At 34.8% G+C, this 27,296-nt stretch overlaps 1 protein-coding gene across 1 annotated transcript; it reads right to left on the bottom strand.

Moving 5' to 3' along the window:
• Positions 1 to 349: 349 nt before the first annotated feature.
• npc1 (Niemann-Pick disease, type C1) lies at positions 350 to 25,980 on the bottom strand. The gene is made up of 25 exons (XM_042717795.1): positions 25,713 to 25,980; positions 21,351 to 21,482; positions 19,759 to 19,865; positions 19,362 to 19,522; positions 18,009 to 18,176; positions 17,157 to 17,406; positions 16,363 to 16,448; positions 11,252 to 11,622; positions 10,831 to 11,057; positions 10,103 to 10,203; positions 9,051 to 9,153; positions 8,707 to 8,896; positions 7,901 to 8,083; positions 7,571 to 7,685; positions 6,805 to 6,932; positions 6,422 to 6,556; positions 6,109 to 6,198; positions 5,824 to 6,014; positions 4,968 to 5,083; positions 4,137 to 4,266; positions 3,637 to 3,837; positions 3,094 to 3,325; positions 2,873 to 2,986; positions 2,613 to 2,775; positions 350 to 1,566 (listed from the first exon to the last, which is right to left on the bottom strand). The coding sequence occupies exons 1-25, from the start codon at positions 25,818 to 25,820 to the stop codon at positions 1,487 to 1,489; spliced, it is 3,882 nt and encodes a 1,293-aa protein (XP_042573729.1). The 5' UTR covers positions 25,821 to 25,980; the 3' UTR covers positions 350 to 1,486.
• Positions 25,981 to 27,296: the final 1,316 nt, after the last annotated feature.

Below are 27,296 nucleotides of genomic sequence, written 5' to 3'. Positions count from 1 at the left end.
TCTTTCTCTCCATACTATGGAAGTCAGTGGAGAGCAGCAACTGTTTGTATATTTTGTTTATTATATGTCTGCAGTACACTTTAACCATTTTTCAAAGGCAAGAAAATTATGAAGTTGCATATAAAGGGTTAAGTCCTACTTATTTTTTGGGGAAAAAAATGCTCTAAGGTTCAACTAATTGTATTTAATATAAATTTAAACTAGGCCTTCATTTTGAATTGTAACTAACATGCAAGTTTGCACTTAATTATATTCTTTTAAACTCTCACTATGCTGAAGTGGACTTGTTTTTCACAAGGCTTGCAAAAAGTGTGAAAACAAATAAAATAAACAAAAATAACTCATTTAATACAAATTAGTATCTGCATTTTATTTCAAAAATTCTTCAAATCAAGACTGTTACCCATAAAGCACAAACTTTAAACTGTTAGAACATCCATGAGGCACACATAATCCAACTTTTTAAAAAACTATTACATTTTTAAATGTCATTGTTGCCAATGCCAACCCCTGACAACCCATATCAATCCAAACTTACCTTTGTAAAAAATAACCATTTATTTGTATGGAAACACATTTTTGCCTTAGACATGTTGACTCAAAAGTGTTACTCCCAAAACCTGGTACAAAACCTGTTTTAGCAGCCTTTCTAAAGCTACATTGTGTTAGTAATGGAAATAAGCAGGCAAATCCTGAGGAACGTGAGTTTAAACCAAACTGGGGTGCTGAAGTGTACTTGTCTTTTGGTTAATGAAACCTTTAGGTTAGCCTAGTGGTTCAAGTCCCTAAATGTATGCTAGCACTCCCTTTCTTAGCACGTTAACGCTAATTAATGCAGCACAGAACAACTTCACAAGTAAACATTTTAAAACATGCCACTGTATCCCATTTTCCCAACTTAGTAAATTAGCTAAGACTAAAGTGGTTTTAATGCCTGAAAACCACAGTTCAGGTAGCACTAACAGCAAGCTGATAGCCGTCTGTGTAACAGGTCGTTCTTGTCATAGCATCACAATAAATCAACAGATTGTCCATCGTGGCTCATTGTCGACAGTCCTTTCATTATATGTGAGGTAAATAAATGAAGCACACTAACAAAGAATGAAAAGAAACAATAAATAAAAAGAATTAGTTACATATGTCTTACACACATTCATATATAAACAATTTGCATTTGTCGTCTTGGTTGGTTGGTTTACGACAGTGACTGCTGCGTTACATGTGATTACAACATGTTTTAATGTTTACACACATTTGAGGAAATGACTGTCATCTTTTCCACATACAGACTCTGCTGCATCACTTCAATACTGAAAGATCTTCCAAACCTTTTCTTCAGAGTTGAGGGTTTTTGGTGGATGTTAAAAGGGAAAGCTGTGAAAAAGGCCTTCTGGACACCCGAAGGGGGTCCTGTATTAAGTCTGCTGAAGTGTTACGAAGCATGTAACATGGAAATGAAGAGCTGGTGCTGTCCACGGCCGTTCAGTTAGTAGATAAGCTGCTCTCTTTCTGTACCCACAAACCTGTTGCGAGCAGCCATGACTTTCGCTTTATTTGCAGATGGGCCTGTGAAAAGAAAGAAAGGAAGAAGCTTGAAGTTATTTTTCACATTTTCATATTTTTTTATTATTATTTTTTATGCACATTATGTTGCTAGCTTCAGAAGTCCAGGGCTCTATGAAATCCATTTGATTTTTTTCCTCAAATACATGTTTTTTTTTTTTTTTTCATTTTGAACTGGATTCCTTTTTTATTTACTGTTTTTAATTTTCTTGTATTTAATTTTTTTATGGTTAAAAAAAAAAAAAAGTTATCAAAAAGCATGTCAAATTAATTTTAAAACTTCAACAATTTAACAATTAAAATGTTAACAAAAATTAAGTTTTTAGGGCCCTACGGAAACTGTTTTCACATTTTAATGGTTTAATTAAATTTTACTATTTTTTTTTTTTTTTTTTAAAAAGCATGTCTAATCAATTGAATTAAGACAACTTTAACAATTAAATACTTTATTAACATTTTTAATATTTTTTTAAAAACTGGCATCCGTTTAAATTTTTTCCTGGACTTATGTTCTAATACAAATTTATTATCAAAAACAAAATAAATGGTAATTAATTGAAGACAGGAAAGTTCAGTTTTTTAAAATGTAATTAAATAATTCAAACAAAGTGCTGCGCAGCAGGTTAAAACCTGGAAGAAAAATTGTGTATTCCTTAAAAATAGAGTTGTAATAATTTAAATATTTTTGTTATTATTACTTTAAGAAGAATATTATAATGTACAATAGTAAAATGTTTCATCAGTTTCTTTAAGTTAAACTTAACTTTTATTTTGGCGGGATGTCTTGAAGACCTTTGACCTTTCTAAGCGTGTATCTGACAATGGTTTTATCAAGTGAAATGGTGAAGTTTTAAGTGTACAGCTCTAATTTAGATTTAGTCAGCCAAAATGTGACATTCCACATAACACAATTCATTTCATTTTTAGTACAGGATTTTTTCTGGACCATGGAAATCAAGGGGCTTCTTTTAGGGTAATTTTTTTGTGCTTCATCCTCAGATTCGCAATTTTAGGTGAACAACTTCTTTAAAACAAATACTGTGGTTTACCTGCATAACTGAGTAATACAGGCAGAAAGATGAGGCCGTGGGCGGCTCCTAGCAGGACTATTGAGAGATACATGCGGAAATAGAAAATCTGGAAGATCTGGGATTTGGAAAGGGCTAGAATCAGGATCCCACCGAATTTAGTGAGGGTGATGCCACTGAACACCTGCAGAGTCAGAGCAGCATGTAAGAAGACGCTTCATGTTCAACAAGAATATGTGTGTGTATGTCACATTCATACAGCAGTAACAAACATCACTCACAGAGCTGCCCATGTGTGCCAGCGCCTCCTCTGCCCGATCCACCCTCGAGCTCTTGGTACTGACAGAGAAAGCCCTCACAATATGACTGCAGAACTCCACCGATATGCCACAACACTGCAAAGGAAACAATTATTGTAAATGATGAAGTGCTTTAGTGAGGAATGTTATATGTAGGTCAAAAGCTTCAACAATCCTGTATTACCACTATTCCTTTAACTCACCATGACAAGGTTGACCAATGAGACCGCGTTGAGGCTGATATCCCACAGCCACATGACTCCGAACATGTTGACCAGGATCATGGCAATGGTGAAGGACACCAGCACTGCCGACCACAGCTCAAAGCCCAAAAGCACCGTAGACACCACAAAGATGGCCACCAACGACACACCAAGGTTAAAGGCAGTGTCATAGATGATTGTGAGATACTGCTCATAGAAGACGTAGAATACACTGTCCATGGAAAAAAATAAAAATAAAAGAAATTTACAAACAGGTCAGGGGTCACGGCGATAATTACTGATTGCAACTGACAATCCTAGTATGTATGCATGTATGTATAAACAGAGCAAGATTTAGTATTACCACAATTCTCATAAATGTGACAGTAACTGTAACTTATTTGGAATTAATGTGTTGAACTGACAAGCATTGTTTGTGTGTGTGTGTGTGTACATACACACATTTACGGGTTTTTTTTTTTTAGTGAAGGGCTTCACAATAAGGATGGTTCAGACATCATCCCATGCTCAAGGTGTGTTTACCTGTAAGGAAAGACACTGTAAGTCTTGTTTTGTGGCCCGATGGCCTGCGTGATGTTGTCGGTAAGCTCTCGCGCCATCTTCAAGGCATCAATGAAGTCAGATGATGTTTTCAAGATGCTGTGATAGCTCATGAAGTAGGTGGCACCTACATCAGTGTTGTTCTCTATGAGATCCACAGCAGTGCTGTATGCAGCATGACCACTGCATGGGAAAGAAAAGGAGCTATTAGTCAAAACAGAGATTCCTACTAACTTTTTTGTGAGCTGAATCCACTTGAAGTACATGGGACATATATATATATATCTTTAAGTGGAGATATATATATATATGTCCCATGTACCCTGAATCCTGAAAATTGCATCAAGTTAGCCAATTAGAGATTGCAATTTTACCAAATGCTTGTAAATCTTGTGTAAAATACAAATCAGACACAAAACGGATCACTACCGGATGCATGAGATTTATGGGAAAACTGATCAAGGGAAATGATTTAAACTTACCCTTTTCCACACTTGATATTTGGGATGTCTGAGAGAAACCAGGGGAGGAAGTGCATGAATTCAGTACCATTAGGCCTCTGTTTCCCAGTAGTGGTCATAGGTCTGCAGTGAAGACAGGTCTTATCCACCACTGATGGATAGATAAATAATAAAAAAAAAAATAAAAATAAAAATAATATTACTAAAATTAAAAAAAATAAAAAAAAAATAAAAAAATACAAAAATAAAAATTACATATATCTAAATATATATATATATATATATATATATATATATATATATATATATATATATATATATATATATATATATATTATATATATATATAAATAATATATATATAAATATAATATATATATAAATATAATATATATATAAATATAATATATATATATATATATATATACATATATAAAATCACACAAAATATATATATATATTCTTTTTGTCATTCTATTATTATTATTATTAGACAAAAATATCATTCAGAAATTCTCAATAAGCTTAAAATTCCGTCGTCACCTTTTGTGTTTTGAAAAAATCTAATAGGTTTCAAAATTTTGTTGGTGAGTGAAAGACAGTTTTTTCATTTTTTGAAGAACTATCCCCATATTATGATACTAAAAAATGCTTTGATTGTGATGGTATATATATAGAGATGACACATAATTTGCACTTAAATATATTTAGGTTCAAAGACCCAATACCAGTGTGATCTGTACAGTGGCTTCTGAAGTGAAAATTCAATAACTGAACAAACACCGCCCTGGATAAAGGTCCTCTGGGGCAGTGGAGGTCAGGGCTCTGTTGATTCGGTGGATAATGGTTTACCTGAAGCATTGCAGAATGCTCCGGTGTAGTTATAATATCTGCAGCAGGAGGACTGCGGCTTCACCCAGTCAAAGTAGTCATCCAGCCAGGACGATGGAACGTTGCTGATCTTAGTACTACATTTACAACACAAAATATGGCTTTACTGATCTGACAAGTTATTCAAAAGCTGAAAGCAACTTTTCTGGAAATTTACGACACTTACATGACTGACAAAATAAAGCCAAACACTATGTGTTCATTGCATGGTTATTATAGTTAACTAAAAACCCCCAAAAATGTGTTACTTGTAATAAAATGTAAATATAACTTGGTTTTCTAAAATAAAAAAAAATTAAAAAAAAAAATTAAAAAAAAAAACTAGATTAAAAACAAACAAACAAAAAAAACTTTTATGCTACTAAAACATTTTTTTTCCTCTCACAATTTGCGAAGTCATGGCATTGAATGTTGGTAGGTTTATGTATATTGCAGCCACTGCACTAGCATTTTTTTTTTTTCCATTGAAGGAGACTTTTTGAAAGCAGCACGTATGAGGAGTTTCTTGGATGTTATAGTACATTAAAAAAACAATTATGTGACTTTTACGGCAGGAGACCTGGAAATGCATAAAAAATAAAAATAAAAATAAAATAAAAAACAGTTTCCATTGTAGTTTTGCTATATATAAATTTTTCTAATTTTCTGAAAAAACACCTCATGCAAGCTTAAACTTTTCTGCAATATATGGAATTTTTGCAAAATAGACATGTTTCAATTTCAATAAATTTCAATTTGCACATTTTGAAGGGTAATGGAAACGCGACTACTGATACCAAAATAAGTCACTGGAAAGGTGTCAAAAAGTGTCACTCACTAGTTAGTCAAGAGAGATGCGGTATAAATTTGCTGGACTAGAGAGTTGTTGTTGCAGCCCACTCCGCCACACACTGCGTTCTGACCCTCTATTGTTTTGTAGTCATGTCCGTCCTCTACCACGAAGTAAACTGGCGCCCCAGTGTGCAGGTACTCACTCAGATTCCCAAAATAATCCAGCATATAGGAGTCCTGCGAGACGGTAAAGATTTATGTTCACAATGAGCCCTTTCAGGTTCTTCAGAATGCAAATATGTGCGAAGGGAGAGAATGGGTATATACACACACAACACACATACAAAATCTCATAAAAACCAAAATCCACACTATAAAAAAAACCTATACTAAAAAACACAACACCCACAAACACAGCAACCTGCAAAAGAGAATCGAAAATTCGGAAAAATGCCGAACTTGATAAAATCTATTTGTACATTATTTCCATGTTTATGTAGCTTAACTGTTATACAGTAGCAGTTGCATCACAATTATTCATTTATTTAATTTTTGGGCTTCATATTACATCATTCATAAGTGAAATAATAATAATAAAAATAGATTAATACTATTTCTATTTTGTCTTGTTTCATTACACTTACCACCAGGGGGCGCACCCAATCCTTCAAGATGAAAGGAGCATATATCTTCTTAAAAAAGCGGAACAGACAACCTTCAGATTTTACCTGCTGTCCTTCAGACAACTTCACACAGCACAATATATCTGGACGATTTGCCTGGGAAACAAATAATAATAATAAAGAAATTAAGCCACATATTTGAAGCATTTCAAATCATTACATATTGAAACAAAAAAAGTGCTTAATAAAACTACAGTTGGTTAATCAATCACTGTTTTAAGTATGAAATATGTTGCTGTGAATTATAATCTAATATTAAACCTATTTCATATTTCACTTTTTTCCTGTTCCTCTAATTCTGTTTTCTCCCACTGATAGTACTGCTGTGACCTTTGACCTCTCACCTCTTGTCTTTTAATGTCCAGGCCCAGCAGAGACACAAAGCAGCTGATCTGCAGAAGGAAGTCAATGAAGACGGCCAGACCAGCGAATAGAGAGAACGTCCTCACTGCAGGCATGCTAGACAGAGCACCTGGAGACAAGTGGAAATAGGAAAACTATAGTCATCTGGAAAGGGAAATGAGAGTCTCACTTTATGAAAGCTCCTATGTCATATGTAATGCATTTTTTTTATTTATATTGATCTTTTTTTTTTTTTTTACATATTTTATACTAATACTAATACTAGCACTTAAAAAGTCCCACTTTAAGATCTTATTCTGCTAAGGGGAAAAATAATAATAATATTAATAAAGAAAATTAAAAGAAAAATATTAATTAGTTTTATGTATAAATAAATGCATTCATTTATTTTATTATAGAAAATTAATGATAAAAAAAAAAGTGTTTATATGCAATGCATCACATATCTTGGAATAAAAACTGTGCAGTCCAGTGAAATGTTTATCAGTTATAAGAGTTTGACGAGGAAAACACGATGGTGGTTCTTCAGCTTCCAATAAAATGTGTAAATCTGGGTAAAGCACCTAGCAAAAACAACTTGACCATACTGAAATTTGAAATAATTATTTAAAAACAAATCAAAACAAAACCCACTTTCTTATACTAGCATTTATTTCACATAATTATCGCAGTGGCATTCATCACATTTCATCTGCCATTTGTTAGAAATGTAGAAGTTAATTCCAAATCTGAGGATGGATGGCATACCTAAAAAGAAAGCAACGGTCTCAGAGAAGGAAGAGAGGAACATGCTGGGAGCCACCTCTCCGAGGATACGTCCAATCTGCTGATGAAGCTCCTCCTCAGGCATTCGCTCATCCCTCTGAGGGAAACAAAAATGTATTACTTGGCAGTTTTATAAAGGCAAACAATCTCATCCATCATCAATCTTAAAAACACTGAAGTGAGCATTTACAAAATGACAATTTAAAAACAGGAACTAAAAGGTGCTCGTCTGAAGTATTTTAGTGGAATGAGTCAGCTGACATTAACAGTGTCATGCTGCAGCTGAATCTGGTCTCAGGACACACCACCCACCTGGTAGGTTTGTACAATGATGAAGATGTTGTCCACACCCACAGCCAGCACGAGGAAGGGAATGACCTCAATGACAATAAGTGTTAGAGGGATGCCGATGTAGCTGAAGATACCCAGCGAACATGCCACTGAACTCAACACGATCAGGATACCGGCGATACCCAGAGAGATCTTAGAGTCCACCTGTGAGACGTGTACAAGTGCAGAGTTTCAAATAATTAGTACATGCAAGGTCAGCCTAATGATGCATGCACAGGTCACACAGTCAAGTAAAAGAACGAAGAGTTCACAAACCACAAAAAACAAAAAAACAAATGATGCGTCACACATGAAATGTGTCGATTGTGGCACTTAATTTACAGTAGAACCTTAATGTAGTGCAGATGCCAGATGTATGGCTTATGTAGGACCATAATGAAATTGTAAGTGTATATTGCTTGTATAAATGTATAAGTTTATAGCATATTCTTTTGATTTAAGCAATATCTATATTAGTGCTGTCAAACGATTAATCGCATACAAAATAAGTTTTTGTTTTTTTATTAATTTTAAATATATAAAAATATATTTTATATATAAGCATAACATTATCCTTAAACATACACATGCATGTGTACATAAGTATACACAGTAGACACATATATTATGTAAACAAAAACATTTATTTCAGATGCGATTAATCGTTTGACAGCACTAATCTATACACTTCATTTTGCATCATTACCAAACAAACATTTCGAAATGCTGTCACAGCATCAGAATTAAGGCCACATTTAGAATAAAGACATACTGTAGGAGGGTCTTACCAGCACTGTCCTGAAGCTGTTAATGTGTCCCAGAGCCAGTGAGATGTAGACAAACATGATAACGTAGCTAATCACGATGGTGGTGACATCACTGTTGCTCTCGCGGTCGATCTCATCTTCAATGCTGCGCTCCGCACTGAATGAGATGGTCAGGTTGGGGTTGTCATAGTTCTTCACAAAGTCGATAAATCTGTAGAGGTATGGGCAATGGAGGTTACTCCTGAATATACTGCATGTGACCACAAAAGGGTTGCAATTCTAGATCAAACTATTCATTTTCAGAACCTTTTCATAACATATTTAGCCATAAGATATACTAAACAGATCATTTAAATCAAACTTACACTTTCTCCCATGCTAAAGCTTTGCCTAGTTTTTCTGTGTCATTCAGGTAGTTGTTGACAGGAAAGGTGATCACCAGAGCTGTGGCATTGTTGTAAGCAGTACCTATATATGAAAGAGGACAAAATAGATTTTAACAGATTACAATGGGAAAAAGCAATTACATGTGCTAAAAGAAAGACCATTACTAGAGTATTACTATTACATACTAGATATGATTTGTCAAAAAAAAAAAAAGCAAATCACAAAAACACGTTAAGACAGAAAAAAGAAAAAAAAGAAAAGAAAAAAAAAAAAAAACAGCATTCATTAGTAATATAGCCAGTGAGAATGTTCTTCCAAAAGCAATGCCTCAAGTAGAGGTTTGTGTTAAAATGGCTAATAGAGCAGATTTGACTAGTTTTTAATTTTCTCTCAATTTACAATTTATGTTAGAAAATATTTATATATACAGTATAGATCAAAACTATAGATATAACTGAACTGCAAGGATGCACTGAATATACTGAATGCATCACAGTTTCCATTTCCAAAACTTTTTAACGTAATAATAATAAATATTTTTCAGAATGATTTCTGAAGGATCATGTGATATTAAAGACTGGAGTTAATGGCTGTTGAAAATTTAGCTTTGTCATCACAGGAATAAATTGCATTTTCAAACAGATTACAATAGAAAACAGTTACTTTTAAATTGTAATATTTCACAATATTATGTTTTTTCCCCACAGTATTTTCTTTCTAAAAAACATTTTAGAAATATTTCTTTTTGCTGGTTTTGCTTTATTATGATAAGACAGTAATTAGACAGGAAGTGTAATGGGAGAGAGAGAGGGGGACAGGATCGGGAAAGGTTCACGAGTTGGGACTTGAACTCAGAACACCTGAAGAGCAATATATCGGTGCACTGCCCACGAAGCCATTGGCATTGGCTAAAAACATTTTTAAAGTATTACTGACCCCAAATTTTCAAAAAGTAGGGCATGTTACCAAAATGAGATCACAATGACATATTTGTTCTATTATATTTTATGTTTATTTCAGTCAAACTAACCTTCATATCCACCAAGAGCAAGCCATGGGAAAACTGGTCCTCCAAATGTACCCATGCAAGCCTCATGCATGGGGCTTGTGTCATCCAGGGCCGTGGGAGAACTAAGACAAAAGCAAAAGATAAGAAACAATGGAAAAAGGCATATTCAGAGTTAAATTCACATTTAAGTTTAACAAATACATTATGAATGACAAAGTGCCGGAAGGAAAGCATATTTTTGTATTTTGTTGAAACAAGGTAGCATTTCCAGTTCCATAGTCCTGAAGTCAATGGGTTTTTCTTAAATGCTGAATTAAGGTCTGTGGCTCACATTATTCTACAACATAAAATACATCAGCAATAAGCAATATATTTATATATATATACATATACATATATAGCTTATTGCTGATGTATTTTATGTTGTAGAATAATGTGAGCCACAGACCTTAATTCAACATTTAAGAAAAACCCATTGATTGATATATATATATATATATATACATATATATATATATAAATAAATATAAAGGCTGAATTGCATTTAGGCTTTAAAAATCATAAAAGTTGTAATCATTTGATAGTATTGTCATGACGATGAAATAGTGTATAAACTGCTGAGCTTATTTTCTGCAGGGAATCAGGGTAATACTGCGATCCAGAATGGCTTACAAAATTACATCACCACTGTATCACTCCATTCATTCAAAAGATTAATATAAAAAAAAAGAAAAAAGAGCAGCGCTCACCTGACACAATACATAAAATGAGTGTGGTAGTCAAAGTAGACTAGGAACTCATCAGCAATCTTACGATCCAGGATTTCATGGCTGTTCTGGTAGTAGTTTAACACACTTAGGATGGTACAATTGTCATTGTACGGAGCCAGTGGAGAAAGACAGATGTCTTTAAGAGAAACCGTCTCTCCCTTATATTCAGCTGTTAGGTTTGTAATTTCTGTCTGAAGATCCAACACCTACATCCAACAGAGCAAGAGTTGAGAATGGTGCATAGAGGATTGATTGCATGATTAAAACACTAAAAATATTATCATTGTGAATGATGCAACATGCAACTTAAATGCTTTCAAAAAATTACAGTAAAAAAATATATTTTATAATGTCTTCAGGAGTATTTGGACACTTAGGTCACAAATAAAAAATGACTTGCCTGATGGAGGAGTGTTATGTTCAGAATGGAGGAGAAGTGGATGTCTGGTCCTCCAGAGGTGGGAGAAAAAATGAACGATGCATTCACCGGGGTGGTGATGATGAGCTGCTCGGTGCGGAAAAATGGCCCGAAGTGCTGGTCAAAATAGTCCTTCTCCTGCCTGGCCCTACTGCTGGGAGACGACCAGAGCTCCACCGGGCTGGTTGTGATGCGCATGTAGGTCAGTCCGGCCGAGCAGATCGACACCAGCACCACGCTGGTCAGGATCACGGTTAAGGGGTGACGCACACACATGGAGCCCCAGCTGCTGAAGAGAACACGGAGACAGTTCTCAAAACGCTCGCCCAGTGTCTCGCAGCACGTAGCATCACCTAAGAAATAAGAAGAAATAAGAACGACATTAAGCGAGGACCTGAACTGAGAACTTGTCTGTTACACATGTAACCTTCATCCCAGAAGGAGGGAACTGAGATGTTATGTTGACACTGAGTGAAAGAGAACTGTGTAAAACTGATCAGTGTTTCCCCTGCCATTATATTAGGGGGGCAGCCCGCCCCCCCAATGGCATCCCCTGCCCCCCTTGAAGGTCGAGGTGATTTTATTTAATTACACTTTCTCTATAGCGCCAGATCACAACAGAAACCATTTAAAGTTACCTTTTCCATAGAACAGGTCTATACCTTGCTCTTTTATTACACAAACTAAATAGCCTTATGTTATTGATCTTATTTACATGACGCATGTCAATTCGGTCTCTACGTTACATGGCCTTTGGCTCTCTGTATCGTACACAGCGGAGTACCGTCCTGATGCGTGTGCACACACACACACACACACACACACACACACACACACACACACAAGTGAACACATTCCCACTAGTATTTGTAAATATTAAGCCGCATAACGACTATTTAAATATGAATTCTGCATGTCTCTGTGTTAATGAATGGCGCAGCCGCGTGGTTTGGTACTTGTATTGAATTAATTGAATGTGATGCGTCTGGTGTGTGACTTTTCTAGACGCAGCGCTGTGCTTTTGCCCAGTGTGTAACCTACACACACACACACACACTTATTAGATGATCATGCAGTGTTCTAAAATAGAAAAATAAAGTGTGAGAGTACACATACAATATCAATTATCTATGTATGTAATTTTAATGCTATGGACTTGTGAACTGTAGATATATAAAGATGGCCATCTTTAAGCATGACTGTTGAATCTAAATGGTAATACTAAACCGTAAGAGTCCATTTGTAATATTAATGAAAGCTGTAGAAGTATTGTTCCTAGTTTGTTCATTTTAACATTTACTATTACTAATGTGCTACATTTTTACATCTTAAAGTTTCTTTTTTTAACATTAGTAAACTATTAAATAACTTTAATGATCATTATAATAATTAATATTACAATTTGTATTAATTTTCAAAAGTATGGTTAAGTAATGTTTTATTTTTTAAAATAGTAGAGCGCTATTTAAGTTTTCGTTCAGTATCCATTTTAAAAACTATCGGTTGATTAATTGGTATCGGCCTGTGTGGTCCAACCAAGCTATCGGTTTCAGTAAAATCAAAATCCTACGACCTCTAGTTTCCAGAGCATCTTTTTAAAAATCTAATTCAAGACCTTTAAGATCTGCACAAATACAATTCTATATATCCATAAAGAAAAAACACATACAATCACAAATTAAATACTGTGTCTCAGATCATTATACTCAATTAAACTGACATCTAAACAGGCATGTTTTATTGTAGTGAAATTGCTTAATGCACCAATATATCAACAAATATATATACACATACATACAGGTTAGGGCTGAACGATATATCGTTATCGTATCTATATCTAGATATGAACTTTCAAGATATTACTATCGAAAAAAGCAACGATATAGACGATATAGATTTCCCCTCTCCGCGCTCGCCCTGCATACAACACTGGCAGTCACAACAAACATCAGTTTTACGAGTGCCCTTAAATGCACCGCTAAAGCCAGTGCGCACACACTACCAGGGACGTGGGAACTATATTGTGAGAGTGGGGGCGGCGTTTCCATGGTGACGCGTCATTGCTTGTCACGTGACACACCACAACAGCAACAGCGCTGAATGAATGATGATTTGCTTTTATGTCATTTTTCCTTTTTTATTCAGAATATTCACAAATGTGTTTGCTATGGCATGAAATATCTGATATTCCGATTGTCAAATACATGCAGGTGGAAGTACATTGTTGTTTAAACACCTTTATAACGATCGTGTTAGTTGAGCTGTATGCGCTATGGGCGCCGCCGTGTTAGTTTGTGCCGCAGACGCAGTTCAGATAATCGGATCTGTTGGATTTACAACCTCTATGTTTACAACACGTGAATTCATCCACTTCTCCCGAAATACTTAAAAGTAAGTGGCTGGTGAACTGGGAATAGAACAGAGTAAACATTGAAGTTACTTACACAATGTGTATCTGATATGAATAAAACGTGTCGAATTATAATGGAAAGGATTATTATTACCTCTTCCATAGACATCCTGTCTGAAGCCAGACATGGTTAACAAGCTAGTGTTCCTGGCAAAGAATCTGTAGAAGTTGTGCTGCCTGTAACTACCTCTGTTCTGTTAGTAGCAAATGCATTTTCTGCATACAGTTATGTGATCTTTTGAAGAATATAAATGTTGTTGCACTTCAATGCACTTTCAATGTTCCACCAGCTGCTGCATTTGTTATTTATTGTTAAAGCAGAGCTGCAGTAAAAGGTTTGATTTGTAATTTATTTTTTGGTAATTTATGTTAATATTGATGACTTGGTTCTTAAAAATAAAACTATACTTTCCACATTTTTTTGTATTATGATCTTTTTATTTTTCTGAGAAATGCTTGGTTTTCACCGAACACGTAGTCATATCGTATTGTATCGATATCGAGATATCTGGCATGAAAATCGAGATATGAAATTTTGTCCATATCGTTCAGCCCTAATACAGGTGCATCGCAATAAATTAGAATGTTGTGGAAAAGTTTATTTCAGTAATTCAACTCAAATTGTGAAACTTGTGTATTAAATAAATTCAATGCACACAGACCGAAGTAGTTTAAGTGTTTGGTTCTTTTAATTGTGATGATTTTGGCTCACATTTAATTTGTAAATCTCAACAAATTAGAATATGGTGACATGACAATCAGCTAATCAGCTCAAAACACCTGCAAAGGTTTCCTGAGCCTTCAAAATGGTCTCTCAGTTTGGTTCACTAGGCTACACAATCATGGGGAAGACTGCTGATCTGACAGTTGTCCAGAAGACAAACATTGACACCCTTCACAAGGAGGGTAAGCCACAAACATTCATTGCCAAAGAAGCTGGCTGTTCACAGAGTACTGTATCCAAGCATGTTAACAGAAAGTTGAGTGGAAGGAAAAAGTGTGGAAGAAAAAGATGCACAACCAACTGAGAGAACAGAAGCCTAATGAGGATTGTCAAGCACAATCAATTCAAGAATAAAGTCTGGAGGAAGGGTGGAGAAGCTCATAGCCCAAGTTGCTTGAAGTCCAGTGTTAAGTTTCCACAGTCTGTGATGATTTGGGGTGCAATGTCATCTGCTGGTGTTGGTCCACTGTGTTTTTTTGAAAACAAAAGTCACTGCACCCGTTTACCAAGAAATTTTGGAGCACTTCATGCTTCCTTCTGCTGACCAGCTTTATGAAGATGCTGATTTCATTTTCCAGCAGGATTTGGCACCTGCCCACACTGCCAAAAGCACCAAAAGTTGGTTAAATGACCATGGTGTTGGTTTGCTTGACTGGCTAGCAAACTCACCAGACCTGAACCCCACAGAGAATCTATGGGGTATTATCAAGAGGAAAATGAGAAACAAGAGACCAAACAATGCAGATGAACTGAAGGCCACTGTCAAAGAAACCTGGGCTTCCATACCACCTCAGCAGTGCCACAAACTGATCACCTCCATGCCACGCTGAACTGAGGCAGTAATTAAAGCAAAAGGACCCCCTACCAAGTACTGAGTACATGTACAGTAAATGAACATACTTTCCAGAAGGCCAACAATTCACTAAAAATGTTTTTTTACTGGTCTTATGAAGTATTTTAATTTGCTGAGATTGTAAATTGGTGGGTTTTTGTTAAATGTGAGCCAAAATCATCACAATTAAAAGAACCAAAGACTGAAACTACTTCATTCTGTGTGCACTGAATCTATTTAATACACAAGTTTCACAATTTGAGTTGAATTCACTGAAATAAATGAACTTTTTTCCACGACATTCTAATTTATTGAGATGCACCTGTATGTATGCATCTGTGTGTGTATATATATATATATATATATATATATAAATAAAAGAAGACTTATCAAACAGATTATTGTGCAGTAATAGTAAAAGGTGTAAAAATGTGACAGGGCAAACCAGAAATCAGCTGTAAGAGTTTGTTGAATTAAATGCCAGATACAATTTATTACAGAATAACCAATATCAATAATAACCCAAACACTACGCCTAAAATGGGACTTTATTAAATAAAACAGAGACTAAAGACTATTTAATAAACAACCTCAAAATAAACCAGGACTCTTATAAAAAAGAAAGAAAGAAAAGAATTAAAGATTACATTAAAAAAAGTAAGCATTTAAAAATATTCTATGCATCATTACTCCCAGCTGCTTTTTTGTATAATACACCTTTGTTTACTTCTGTGTGTTGCTCGGCAACAACCACAACTGTTTCTGAGGAACTTAATTGTTTGGTGGAAAAATACTGTTTTTTTTATTCATATCTTTACACTTTATTTGCTCTGTTTTATTCTGTGAAACCAATACTACGTATATGGAATAACCATATAAAAGCAACAAGCCCCATGAAGCTGTGGTTTACAGTGAATTTATATATGCTTCACGTCGTGCCTAACAATGCCCCTTAGCTGTTATAAATTCTTGAGGCTTATTGCTTTATTCATCAACAGTAAAGCATAAAGTTTTAATTGCTCTGAAAGTGTAAGAGAGAGATAGCACTATCTCCAAAACCAAATCTTTTAAAATGATAATTAACACTATGTTATGCACAAAAAATTCATTAAAAAAAATGCACTTACCTACGAAATCTGTGCCATCAGAGTTTATGGAGTGGGACTGGTTGCTATCAAGAATTGGGCCATACTCAGATGTGACCATCCTCCTCCTGTAGTAAAGTAAATTAAAGTAGAAAATATTGGACTTTGGCTTAATTTTAAGCAAACTGACTGAAATAGTCTGTTTGATCCTGGATTGATGCGTGGACCCACCATAAACCAACACTATCTTTTTGCATATTTCAAACAATTATGTATACATAAGCATGTTTATGCTTAATAATTAATGGAAATCAGCAGGGACCAGGCAACACAACAGCATACTAATGTTTAACACAAAATACAAATTCTATATTTTTATATTCCTTGTGTTATTCAAAAATGTAATATACTGTGACGTTTTACCCACTGGTCTCATTTTCATCTGCACTGAACTTTGGTGTTATGACTTGTCAAAGTGAAACTTTTAAATAGAAGTATAGATTCTTGCTGTCGATGCTGTATAATGAGGTTAAAAACAAATAAAAAGCACATCCTAACAAGCTTGCTTTCTTCCTTTTTCCTTCTTTCTTTCACTGTCTCAAATGCTCCAATAAATAAGCAGATTTTTCCAAACAATTTTGTCTGAACCATTGTCACTTAAGTATACAAAATGTACAACAGTTTGTAAATATTACCATAAACTACCATTTATGGAAAAATACACTATGCAATTTACTAATCAAATAAATCCCTTCTGCAATGTCACAGATTATTTTGAGGAACTTTCCCTCAAAAATCTCTAATTTCATTGATTAGTGCATGTTTAGATCAGTTACCTATAACACCATGCCCCCAGCACAGCTCCTAAGAAGATCATGAGGAAGGCTATATAAGAACACCACATGATGACGGTCATGGCGTCCAGGCCAAGGATGGTCCAGGGTGGAGGGACTGGTGGGACGACGGGTGTGGGGCCACACGCTGCACTGCAGTCCTGACATGAGCAGGGCCCCGAGCCGTCATCCAGAGACTGTGTACAGTTAAACGTCTCGTTGTTCATGGGAGTCATGCCTCCGATGGGTACATCTGGGGAGACCAAATATTTTTAAGACCCATATTATACATTTTCTATGGAAGCCCGTTCCCGCCACTGAATTTTTTTTTTAATTCTGACAATTCAGATTTTTTTTTTCTCAGAACTGCGTGATATAAACTCACAAAGTCAGTTTTAAAGTCAGAATTGCGAGTTATAAACTCGCAATTCTGACCTTTTTTTTCTCAGAATTGCTTGATATAAACTCACAATAGCGAGTTATAAAGTCAGAATTGTGAGATATAAAGTCACAAATGCAAGATAAAATTCTGACTTTTTTTTTCTTGCAATTGAGAGCATCTCTCGCAATTCTGACTTTATAACACAATTCTGAAAAAAAAAGATCAGAATTGTAAGATAAAAAGTCGCAATTACCTTTTTTATTTTTTATTCACTGGCGGAAATGAGCTTCCATAATTTTCAGCATTGAAACCAATGTCAAGAATTTTTAAATGCTTTCAAGTACACTAAGCAGATTTTGAGGTCACATAGTGTGAAAGCAATAAAATGAGTGGATTACAAGCAACAATTCTGCAGTTTTTATGAGTTCAATCACAGTACAGTGTCTTGCGATTCTGAAATTGTGTGTGTTTACCTGTGAAATTCGGGTTAATAGCGAAGGGGACTTGGCCATTGTTGATATCGAACATGTACTGGATCCAGTTTGTGGGCGTACACTGGCTAGCTTCTCTACCACACAGCGTACTGAGGGCTTTGACATTAGTGGAGGGGGCCTGAACGTCACTGCAGGCATTATACATGGCTGCAGAGAGACAGAAAATAAATGACTGTTACATTTGTTACCTACAGTAATTTAAAACAATGGTTAGTTACAGTCTTCTAATATGATTGGCTTTAATATAGGATTTAATTCATTTAATATAAGAGTAAAAGTAATTTTATAAAAGAGTACTACTTGGACATTTGTATCACTTCACTTGTCTGCTTTCATTGTGTTCCAGACCAGAATATGCAAACAGTGTAGAGCTCATGCAAAAGCAGAGTTAAGTACTTCTGCCTGAAGTAAGGAAAGTTCAAAGTCAAGAGTACTAGTGTTAGAGTGAGGTTTCTTTCACCAGCAAGCAGGACCACACTACAGAGTGGCTCCAGAATGCTTTGAAATGGAAACAAGTCCTGATATGACCTGCTTTTAATATTGACAAATAATAATTATTATAATAATAATAATAACCTATATATTACATATCCTGAAAAACAAGTCTATCAATTAAGAAATACATAATAATAATAATAATAATTAGTGCGTTCAAATGATTAATTGCGATTAATCGCATCCAAAATAAAAGCTTTTGTTTACATGATATGTGTACGGTGTTTATTTATTATGTATATATAAATACACACACATTCAGTATATATTTTAAACCTATTTACATGTATATACACATTTATATATTTATATTATTATATATAAATATATTTAATACATAAATATAATTTATTTTCTTAAATATACACACGTATGTGCTTGTATTTATATATACATAATAAATATACACAGTACACACTTATGTATTATGTAAACAAAAGCTTTTAATTTGGATGTGATTAATCTCGATTTATCATATGACAGCACTAATAATAATTATTATTACTATAGAAATAATTGTCAAAATTCTTAATGTTGTTAGTAGTAGAAGCAGTAAAAATTATTGGATATTATTAATAATATTAATGTTAATAAATCCCTATTACCAAGAAATACTTCAAATGGCCATATTTCTTAAATCAATAAGAAATGCTTTAAAAAGTTCAAAGAACAATAAAAAAAAAACTACTAATGTGTTTTAAATTTAGCTACCACTGTGGTGCCACATGCTCTGTTTACCATTTCTCAATTTAGGGGTTCACATTCAAGCAAGTCATTCCGAATCAAGTATCTGAAGCATCAGTAAATCTGTGATCTCCTCTAATCACTTTTCCTCACCATTAGCAAAGGCCAGGCTGATATAATAGGTGACACTGTCCACATTAGTTGTGCTTTTGTTAAATGCAGAGAAATCTGTGGAATTGATGAAATCACTCTGTCTGGGACTGCAGGTAAGCTCGCAGAACAGGGTCATGAAGTTGAAGAAACATGCCGGACACCTGGCACACAAAAACAGAAACAACTTACAGCTTTTATGAAGTGCATATTATTTTACTGCCATAAACTGGGTGATTCTCCCACTGTAATCTGTGTCAGACAAGTACATGCTATTTGGTTTCAACTGAAAACGTGACTTGGATGAATAATTAACCTGCTCATGAATCAATAATGGGACAAAGTTCATTTTCAACTATCTCAACTACAGTATATCTTTAAAGCTATATATTTGTCATACCTGCTCAGGAACTGAAGGGGGATCTGAATATTGTTCTTCAGTGTCTTGAGCTGTTGGGTGTCACAGCAAACTCTGTTGTCCCCATAGACCAGTCCTGGGCACAGGTCCTGAAAACAGTGCGAGAAGTCACACAAATGATTTTGCTTTCAATGAAATCATTCTCTTAACAGGTTGTTAAAAAAGCAAAATAGAATCTACAGCAATTAGATACTGGCCAATTTGAGTCAGGAAAATAGAAAAAAAAATGCTGTATACTTAAAACACTCTTCTTTTTTTAGTCATCCTCATGCATAACAAGAATTTCTAACATATATACAATTAACTAAAAAACATCACATGTGAAAATTTACACTCATTAAACGATCTTTTTACTTTTTCGATTTTGGGGTAAAATAGGACCTGGACATATGTTTGTGATCGCTTTTGACAACAATTTAAATAAAATCCTACTTGATTCTTCACTAACTGTTTGTCTCAAAAACAGGAGAACGCTTAAAAATGGTCTAAAAACAGACCCTCATTTTGCAAGTCTGTTTGGTGGCAGTAGTGGAGTAGAAATGACACACTAAATCTCCAACATTCAATTTTCATTGCATGTGCATGTAAACAGAGGTAGCCAGAGCACTGAAGTGTTACCTACTGTAGTCTATAGGGCTTTATGGGTTCCTATGATTTAAAGTACAGGAAATGCAAAGTGTGACGATATCACCCATGACTGAACAACGTCTGATCATATTGAATTCTTCAAACACTGATTCAGATTTATTTATTTATTTTTATTTATTTCACTTTTTAACAACACCGCAGCATCAAGCCTATTTTCATTGGCGATCTCAGATTAAAATACACAATGTATTCAATTAACAAAAAGTTATAAAAGACATTTCAGATCAACACTAGGCAAGAATTCTAAAATACACTGAAGTGATACATTTTTAAATAAATCAGTTAAACATCTGAATACACCTATTTGGCGATTTACATTAAAAACCGTACAAGCCAATGAAATATGCTTCACAGTCATTTTAGTTTGGTAAGTATGATGGTAGTTCTTCACTTTTTAATAAATATTCATGTGCAAGTCTTGTATGACCTAAAAGACACCTTGTAAATACAACTTTGTCAAACCTAGATTTAAAATTAGTAAAACTAAATATTTCTCTTACTAAAATATTATCCTAAAATCTTATACTAAAATATTTCTCTTACACTATTTGTTTCATATAGCTTATTTCTGTGACATTCTTCCCATTCCATCTGCCACATGTCATTAACATAAGAGGTTTGACATCACAGAAAGGAATTCGACACTGAAATATTCAGGTTGAGGGCCTTTTTTCATTGATTCAGATCTCTTACTTCCTAGACTAGAGTATTTGTCATTGTGAGGTTTGACGTGAGATAACAGAAAAAAAAATCCCCTTTTTCAAAGGTCAAAGTGAAGGTATGTTAAAAGGTCCGTTTTTGGGCTTTAAGTCATACAGGTTTGGAAAGACAGGGTGAATAAATAATCACAACATTTTCATTTCAAGTGAACTTTCTCATCTAAACACTATGAAACGTCTTGAACAGCAGACTAGTGGTTCTCTTACCTTTAGCAGGTCCTGTCCTTCCTGGTCAGGTAAAGGTATAGGTGGGCCTGTGTAATTACAGTTTAACTTCTTCTCAGGAATTTTAGTGGAATTACCACATTCACCATACCAGATACAGTGCTGGCCATGCACCTGAGTGGACACACACGAGAAAACAATTTAATAATACAATACAATTTACTTTTTCAGTCGCTGAACCTATTTCTCAATACTAATGTCAGCTTTTAATAACTCTTCACACAGAGCGAGCACAACAGGAGTCTCCGTGGGTGAATCTATGGATACATGAATGACTCCAACTTTCAAATTACATTTTTTTTTTTTCTATTCGATCATTCATTTTTTCTTCATGCTACCTTTTGTTAATGGTGGTGGAAGTAGTCATTGTATTATAAAGTGTAAACTGTTTTTAAAAAATGACCCAGGTTATTTAAAAATGACACTGTATAACTGTATAACAAAAAACCAACAAAGAAAAAACCCGTAATCTTTCAGATCTTCATCTCCCTGCTCCGAACGTGTGCTTAGCACGATACGTAACCACTGATATTTAAAATTAGATGTTCCTCAAAATCAGGTTTCTTCCCTTTTTCAGTTTCATTTATGGGGAGTACTTTCAAGACAACAGAGCTTGTTGTCCTTCTCTAGACTTACACTTCATTTCCTGGAGAGATAAAAATCCCTCAAAACTCATCAAGTTACCTCATCACTAATCTAGGATGGCATCTCAGTGAAACCAGAGAAGGGTACATTCCTCAGCTATTTCATCACTCTTGCAGTCATGTGACCAGAATTCACAGACACATGTGCTGCATTCAGAAGAACCATGCCTCCCCAAAGTCGATTAATGCAATCAAATTCAACAATGATGACTGTGTTTAAGATCAACAACAATTTGATTTTAAATGGTAAACAGTACAAAGTGTTCCAAAGGTCAAGGGTCAAGCTTTTGTTGTGCTGAACAGTCTCCACTCATCTGAAAACAAAAGAGCGTGACTGTGCATGTGACTGAGGGTTGTGCCATTTCTTATGCAGGAAACATTGGGACAGCAGAGTCATCATTTCTACCATTCCTTTTTCCTGTTTGGTTTGTTATGTTGGACGTCACAAGACCAAACTTATGACGCACTTATTGAAATGAAAACTATGAGTACCTGATACACTCAGAAACAATGCACAGATCATTCATAGTTGCTTATTAGTGTGCATATTACTTGCATATTTGCTGTGTATTAGTACTTATAAAGCACATGTTAATGGCTTATTCTGCATGACCATATTTTAGATCCATTAATCCTACCAAACACAAAAACTGCCTAACTAACAAACTAACTACTGATAAGCAGCAAATTAGGAGTTTATTGAGGCAAAAGTTATAGTTAATAGTTAGAAGCAGAAATAAAGTGTGGCCAAACAAAGATCTCTGAAAACTTGCAACACCACATACAACTCCAAAATAACAGATTTGATTTTACCTCTATACAAGGAACCTGATCATGCTATTAGTGAAACTGACTGACAGGAAACACAACAGACTGAATCTACTCTCGGGACACTCATTAATCATATCCATTAGATAAATACTGTTGGATTAGTCGGTCAGTTAAAAATGACAGACAAATGCAAGTTTTCTATTGTACACAAATTCTAAGATTACAGATCCTAACATCTTTAATCCAGGTCACTACTAAATTTATATTTACTTTCCTCATCTAATCAGTAATAATAGGCCAATGTATTGGTCAGGATGATTAGTAGCAATTTTGAGATTACTGTCTGTTTTGAAGAAAAGGTACGGCTGAAATCTATAAGTGATTATTGATAACATGCATGTTGTATTTTCAAATATATTTATTGAATTAAAGATGTGAAATAAACACACTGGCTATTAAACTGCATTATTTTGTATGTAATCTGACTATAATTTTGATTAATTACTTATTTTTAAAAACCTTTTTGAATGACTATAAAATACTGATATATCTGAATATGCCAAACTTTCCCACAAATTGTGGTATTATTTATAATTGACACATTTAAGACATGCATTATGCAAAGAATGATTATTTGTCAACAACATTATTTTTGTATCTGACTGTTTTGAGATTTCACCAGATGAAAAATATGCAGTGTTGTTGTCGAGACTGAGACAAGAACAAGTCTTGGCCTTGTGTTGACCATTTGTAAGAAAATTGTAACGGAAGCAGAACAGTGCACCCAACATCAGTGAATACCTCTGAATATGTTGAACAGATTCATATAAAATTACTCCTTGATACACTAACCCAATAGATTTTTTTCCTGTTCTGTCTCAATGTCTAGGAATCAGTGTACAGCCCAAACAAATCTTCTGTTTGAACTTTGAGGGTAGTTTCAGTTTTTCCTGAGCCACTGCATATTTTTAGTGCAGTTCTTTCAGTACTTATTTTGATGGACCAAGGGTATTTTTAGATAAGAAGTGAAAGCAGTTTCACAAACTGTAAAGCTTTTAAAATTGAGAATCTATTAGAAAGCTGATGCTATCCTTTGATATTTATGCAGTCAGAAATGGGAAGGCCAAACAAATGAGCTCAGCTAGAATTGACTGGTTACCAAACAAACACTATATTGTTTGTCTTAGGTTACTAACATAGAAGTGACCAATCATATTCTGACTCACGGTCATTCACACGAGCCAAAAATATGTTAAAGGGATACTCCACCCCACAATGAAAATGTTGTCATTAATTACTTACCCCCCATGTTGTTCCAAACCTGTAAAAGCTTTGTTCGTCTTCGGAACACAATTTAAGATATTTTGGATGAAAACCGGTAGGCTTTAGACTGTCCCATAGACTGTCAAGTAAATAGCAGTGTCAAGGTCCATAAAAGGTATTAAAGTCGTCGTTCAGAATACTCCATCTGCCATCAGATGTGCAATCTGGGTTATATGAAGCGACGGGAACACTTTTTGTAAGTGAAGAAAACAAAAACAACGACTTTATTCAATAATTCCTTTGTCAACGGTCTCCTCTGTGTCTCTCCATGTCACCGTATGCTGCGTATGCTCTTCTGTATCATCCGCGCCACAAGGATGCACTGTTTTATTTCAAATCAAAGCTAAATACATGTAGAAACAGTGCATCCTTGTGGCGCGGAGGACACAGATACAGTGACATGGAGAGACACAGAGGAGACCGTTGACAAAGGAATTATTGAATAAAGTCGTTGTTTTTGTTTTCTTCACTTACAAAAAGTGTTCCCGTCGCTTCATATAACCCAGATTGCACATCTGATGGCAGATGGAGTATTCTGAACGACGACTTTAATACCTTTTATGTACCTTGACACTGTTATTTACTTGGCAGTCTATGGGACAGTCACAGGCCTCCCGGTTTTCATCCAAAATATCTTAAATTGTGTTCCAAAGACGAACGGAGCTTTTACGGGTTTGGAACGACATGGGGGTAAGTGACAAAACTTTCATTTTGGGGTGGAGTATGCCTTTAAAAGACCACTACATGAGAAAAAAAGGATTTATTTGGATTAAAGGTTTCAGATTAGGCGGGAAACGTTAAGAATTGGGTCAAACAGAAAATGTGGCATTTTAAACAACATGAGATGAGACTTGGATATCATTCGCAAAGAAACAGTCCAAAAAATGTTAAAATGCATCCTGTTTTATTGACGGAAAAGTTAAATGAAAGCAAAAGCACAAACTTGATCGGCTAATCCCCCGTCTGCATCTATTTTCAATCAACATGGAAGCGTTGTTGTATCCCAAAAACCTAGTGAGCTAACTTATCAGCCTAGACAGCATTTTTGGCCATCACAAACCTAAAATTAAATTCGAAAAATTGGAACGCGCCCAAAACAAATCTGCCGCGACAGATGGCTCAATAGGTTTTGTGACTCATCCAGTGTCTTAATGCAAAGGTAAGTTACACTGGACTCATCCTAACGCGAAGCCGCTTAACAGAAAGCGATCTTTCCATCCTTTAAAAACACCATAACAGCAGTTCTAGTCCGCTAAAAGCTGATCTTGCATGTTAGATCATGTGCTGCCAAGTAAATCTGCAAAGACTGACAGATGATTCACATGATGTAGCAAATCATATTTCCTCTCTGTCCACAACCTTCGACTGGAGTTTAACAAGAAGAGAAAAGAGCTCGTTTTACTCTTATAACGACAAAGATACATGACATGCTTTTAAAGTCAAGCCTTTGACTTCAAAAATGCACTTCATCGCTTTTGGGATTTGAAGAGACATGATCTGACAACTCTTGAAAACTGTCAGGCTGGCTCAAGTTTGTGCTAGGCTACAAAGAGATACGTTCCGCTAACGTGAGTTACAGTCACAACAACAAATAATCGACACTTACCCAATGTGATAATAAAATGATGGTCCACAAAAGACAGAAAAGCTGTTTTCTCCCCGGCAGATACATCGCTCCTCTGACTCCTGAGCCCTTCTCTAGAGTAACTTTCATCTGTTGGCTTGAAGCTCTCTTATTTCCTGTTTTCAAACACAGTCCAGCCTTCCTCTGACTGGATATTCGTGGGATTCAGAGTTGCTGCCACCTACCGGTCTAGAGTTTGTAATGCAGAGCCAATGAGAGATTCAAAGGCTCTTGTTTAATGTAGCGATGACATCTAGAGGAGGAATCTGAAAACTGCACCTAATATGGCGACAGCGGGCCTCATGAATATTAATTAGTAACGTGACGTTGGTCAAGCAGGCATAGTTGATTTGTTGAAGGCTAATGTTACGACTGGACGCGTGATTGACAATATTAATATTCATGAGCCAAGCCTATTCTGAAGAATAGGCTGACATGTTTTGAAACTATGTGATAAAGTATTTGTCCAAGTATTTTCAAAGTAGATATTAAAATCTACATTTAATATTTATGTACCTCCAGTAAAAAAAATGTATGTTCACTTTTTGGTGTTTTTTAAATATAATTTTTATTTAATAATTAATGTATGTTTTGTAGGAAAGATTATGTTTATTGTTATGTGATCTATGATTCATATTGTTATGTGATTTTTTTATGTATTTCTCTCTCTATCTCTATATAAACAGATTTTTATGTTTTTTAAATGATATTCTCAAAACATTAGCACAAAAACATTGTTTATACACCATTTATGGAACTTTTTTTATTAATTGTTTCAGTTGGAAGTTTGTCTAACATTTTTAAATGTTACTTTTTGTTTTAGAACATCAGAGAATGTTCAAAAGTAACAATCCAACAATGTTTACAAAATTATATACTGAATGTTCACTTAAAGTTTGTATAACCAAGAAAACACAAATAAATATATATATAACTTTCAGAGAAAAAAATAAGAAATAACATGTTCAGAACTTGGAGCATTAGCAAAACATTCTTAAAGCATATTTTTGTTAGCTTGGTAAAACACTGGTTCTTTAACCTTTTATCCTTTTCACATGTCTGTGATCATGAAAGTGGTTGATACAAAAACTGTTGAGTTCAATCATGACTATTGATTAGAAGTAATTATTAAAACAGCTTTGATGAAATTAGCCCTGAGTAGATTGCAACTGATGGTATCACACGCAATTAACAAGTACAAACCAACTCTTATAAAAACAATTCTTTATTGATTTGACTTCTTATATAACAAAGGACAAGAAAGAACATAATCACCATATTTTTGAGAGCAAATGCAAATGATCAAAGCAGGAAAGGATAGTCAATTTAAGATATCCAACCACATTACTTTGTTTTGTGCAACATAGCCATCATAGAGCTCAAGATATGTTCTGTCTGTGAGATATGTGTCAGATTGATTGAGTTACTATTACAAAAGTCAAGTAAGGTACAGGAGGGTGAAAACACATGGACGAACAAACAGAAATGGAATATATGAGTGACCCCATATGTGATTTTTATGATAATGGATAAAATACTCTGTTAGATACAATAAAGCAAATGTCA

The sequence above is a fragment of the Cyprinus carpio genome, chromosome B2 (genome assembly GCF_018340385.1).
Source record: "Cyprinus carpio isolate SPL01 chromosome B2, ASM1834038v1, whole genome shotgun sequence".
NCBI lineage: Eukaryota > Metazoa > Chordata > Actinopteri > Cypriniformes > Cyprinidae > Cyprinus > Cyprinus carpio.
Note: the sequence above shows the minus strand (reverse complement) of the source record. Positions and strands in the feature narration are given on the sequence as shown.

Excerpts from the sequence above, each read along its gene's own strand:
- npc1 (XM_042717795.1), bottom strand. The coding sequence starts at position 25,820 with ATGAAAGTTACTCTAGAGAAGGGCTCAGGAGTCAGAGGAGCGATGTAT. Across the intron at positions 2,776-2,872 it reads TGGCACACATGGGCAGCTCT|GTGTTCAGTGGCATCACCCT; the intron begins GTGAGTGATGTT and ends CTGACTCTGCAG. Across the intron at positions 1,567-2,612 it reads TGTATTACTCAGTTATGCAG|GCCCATCTGCAAATAAAGCG; the intron begins GTAAACCACAGT and ends TTCTTTTCACAG.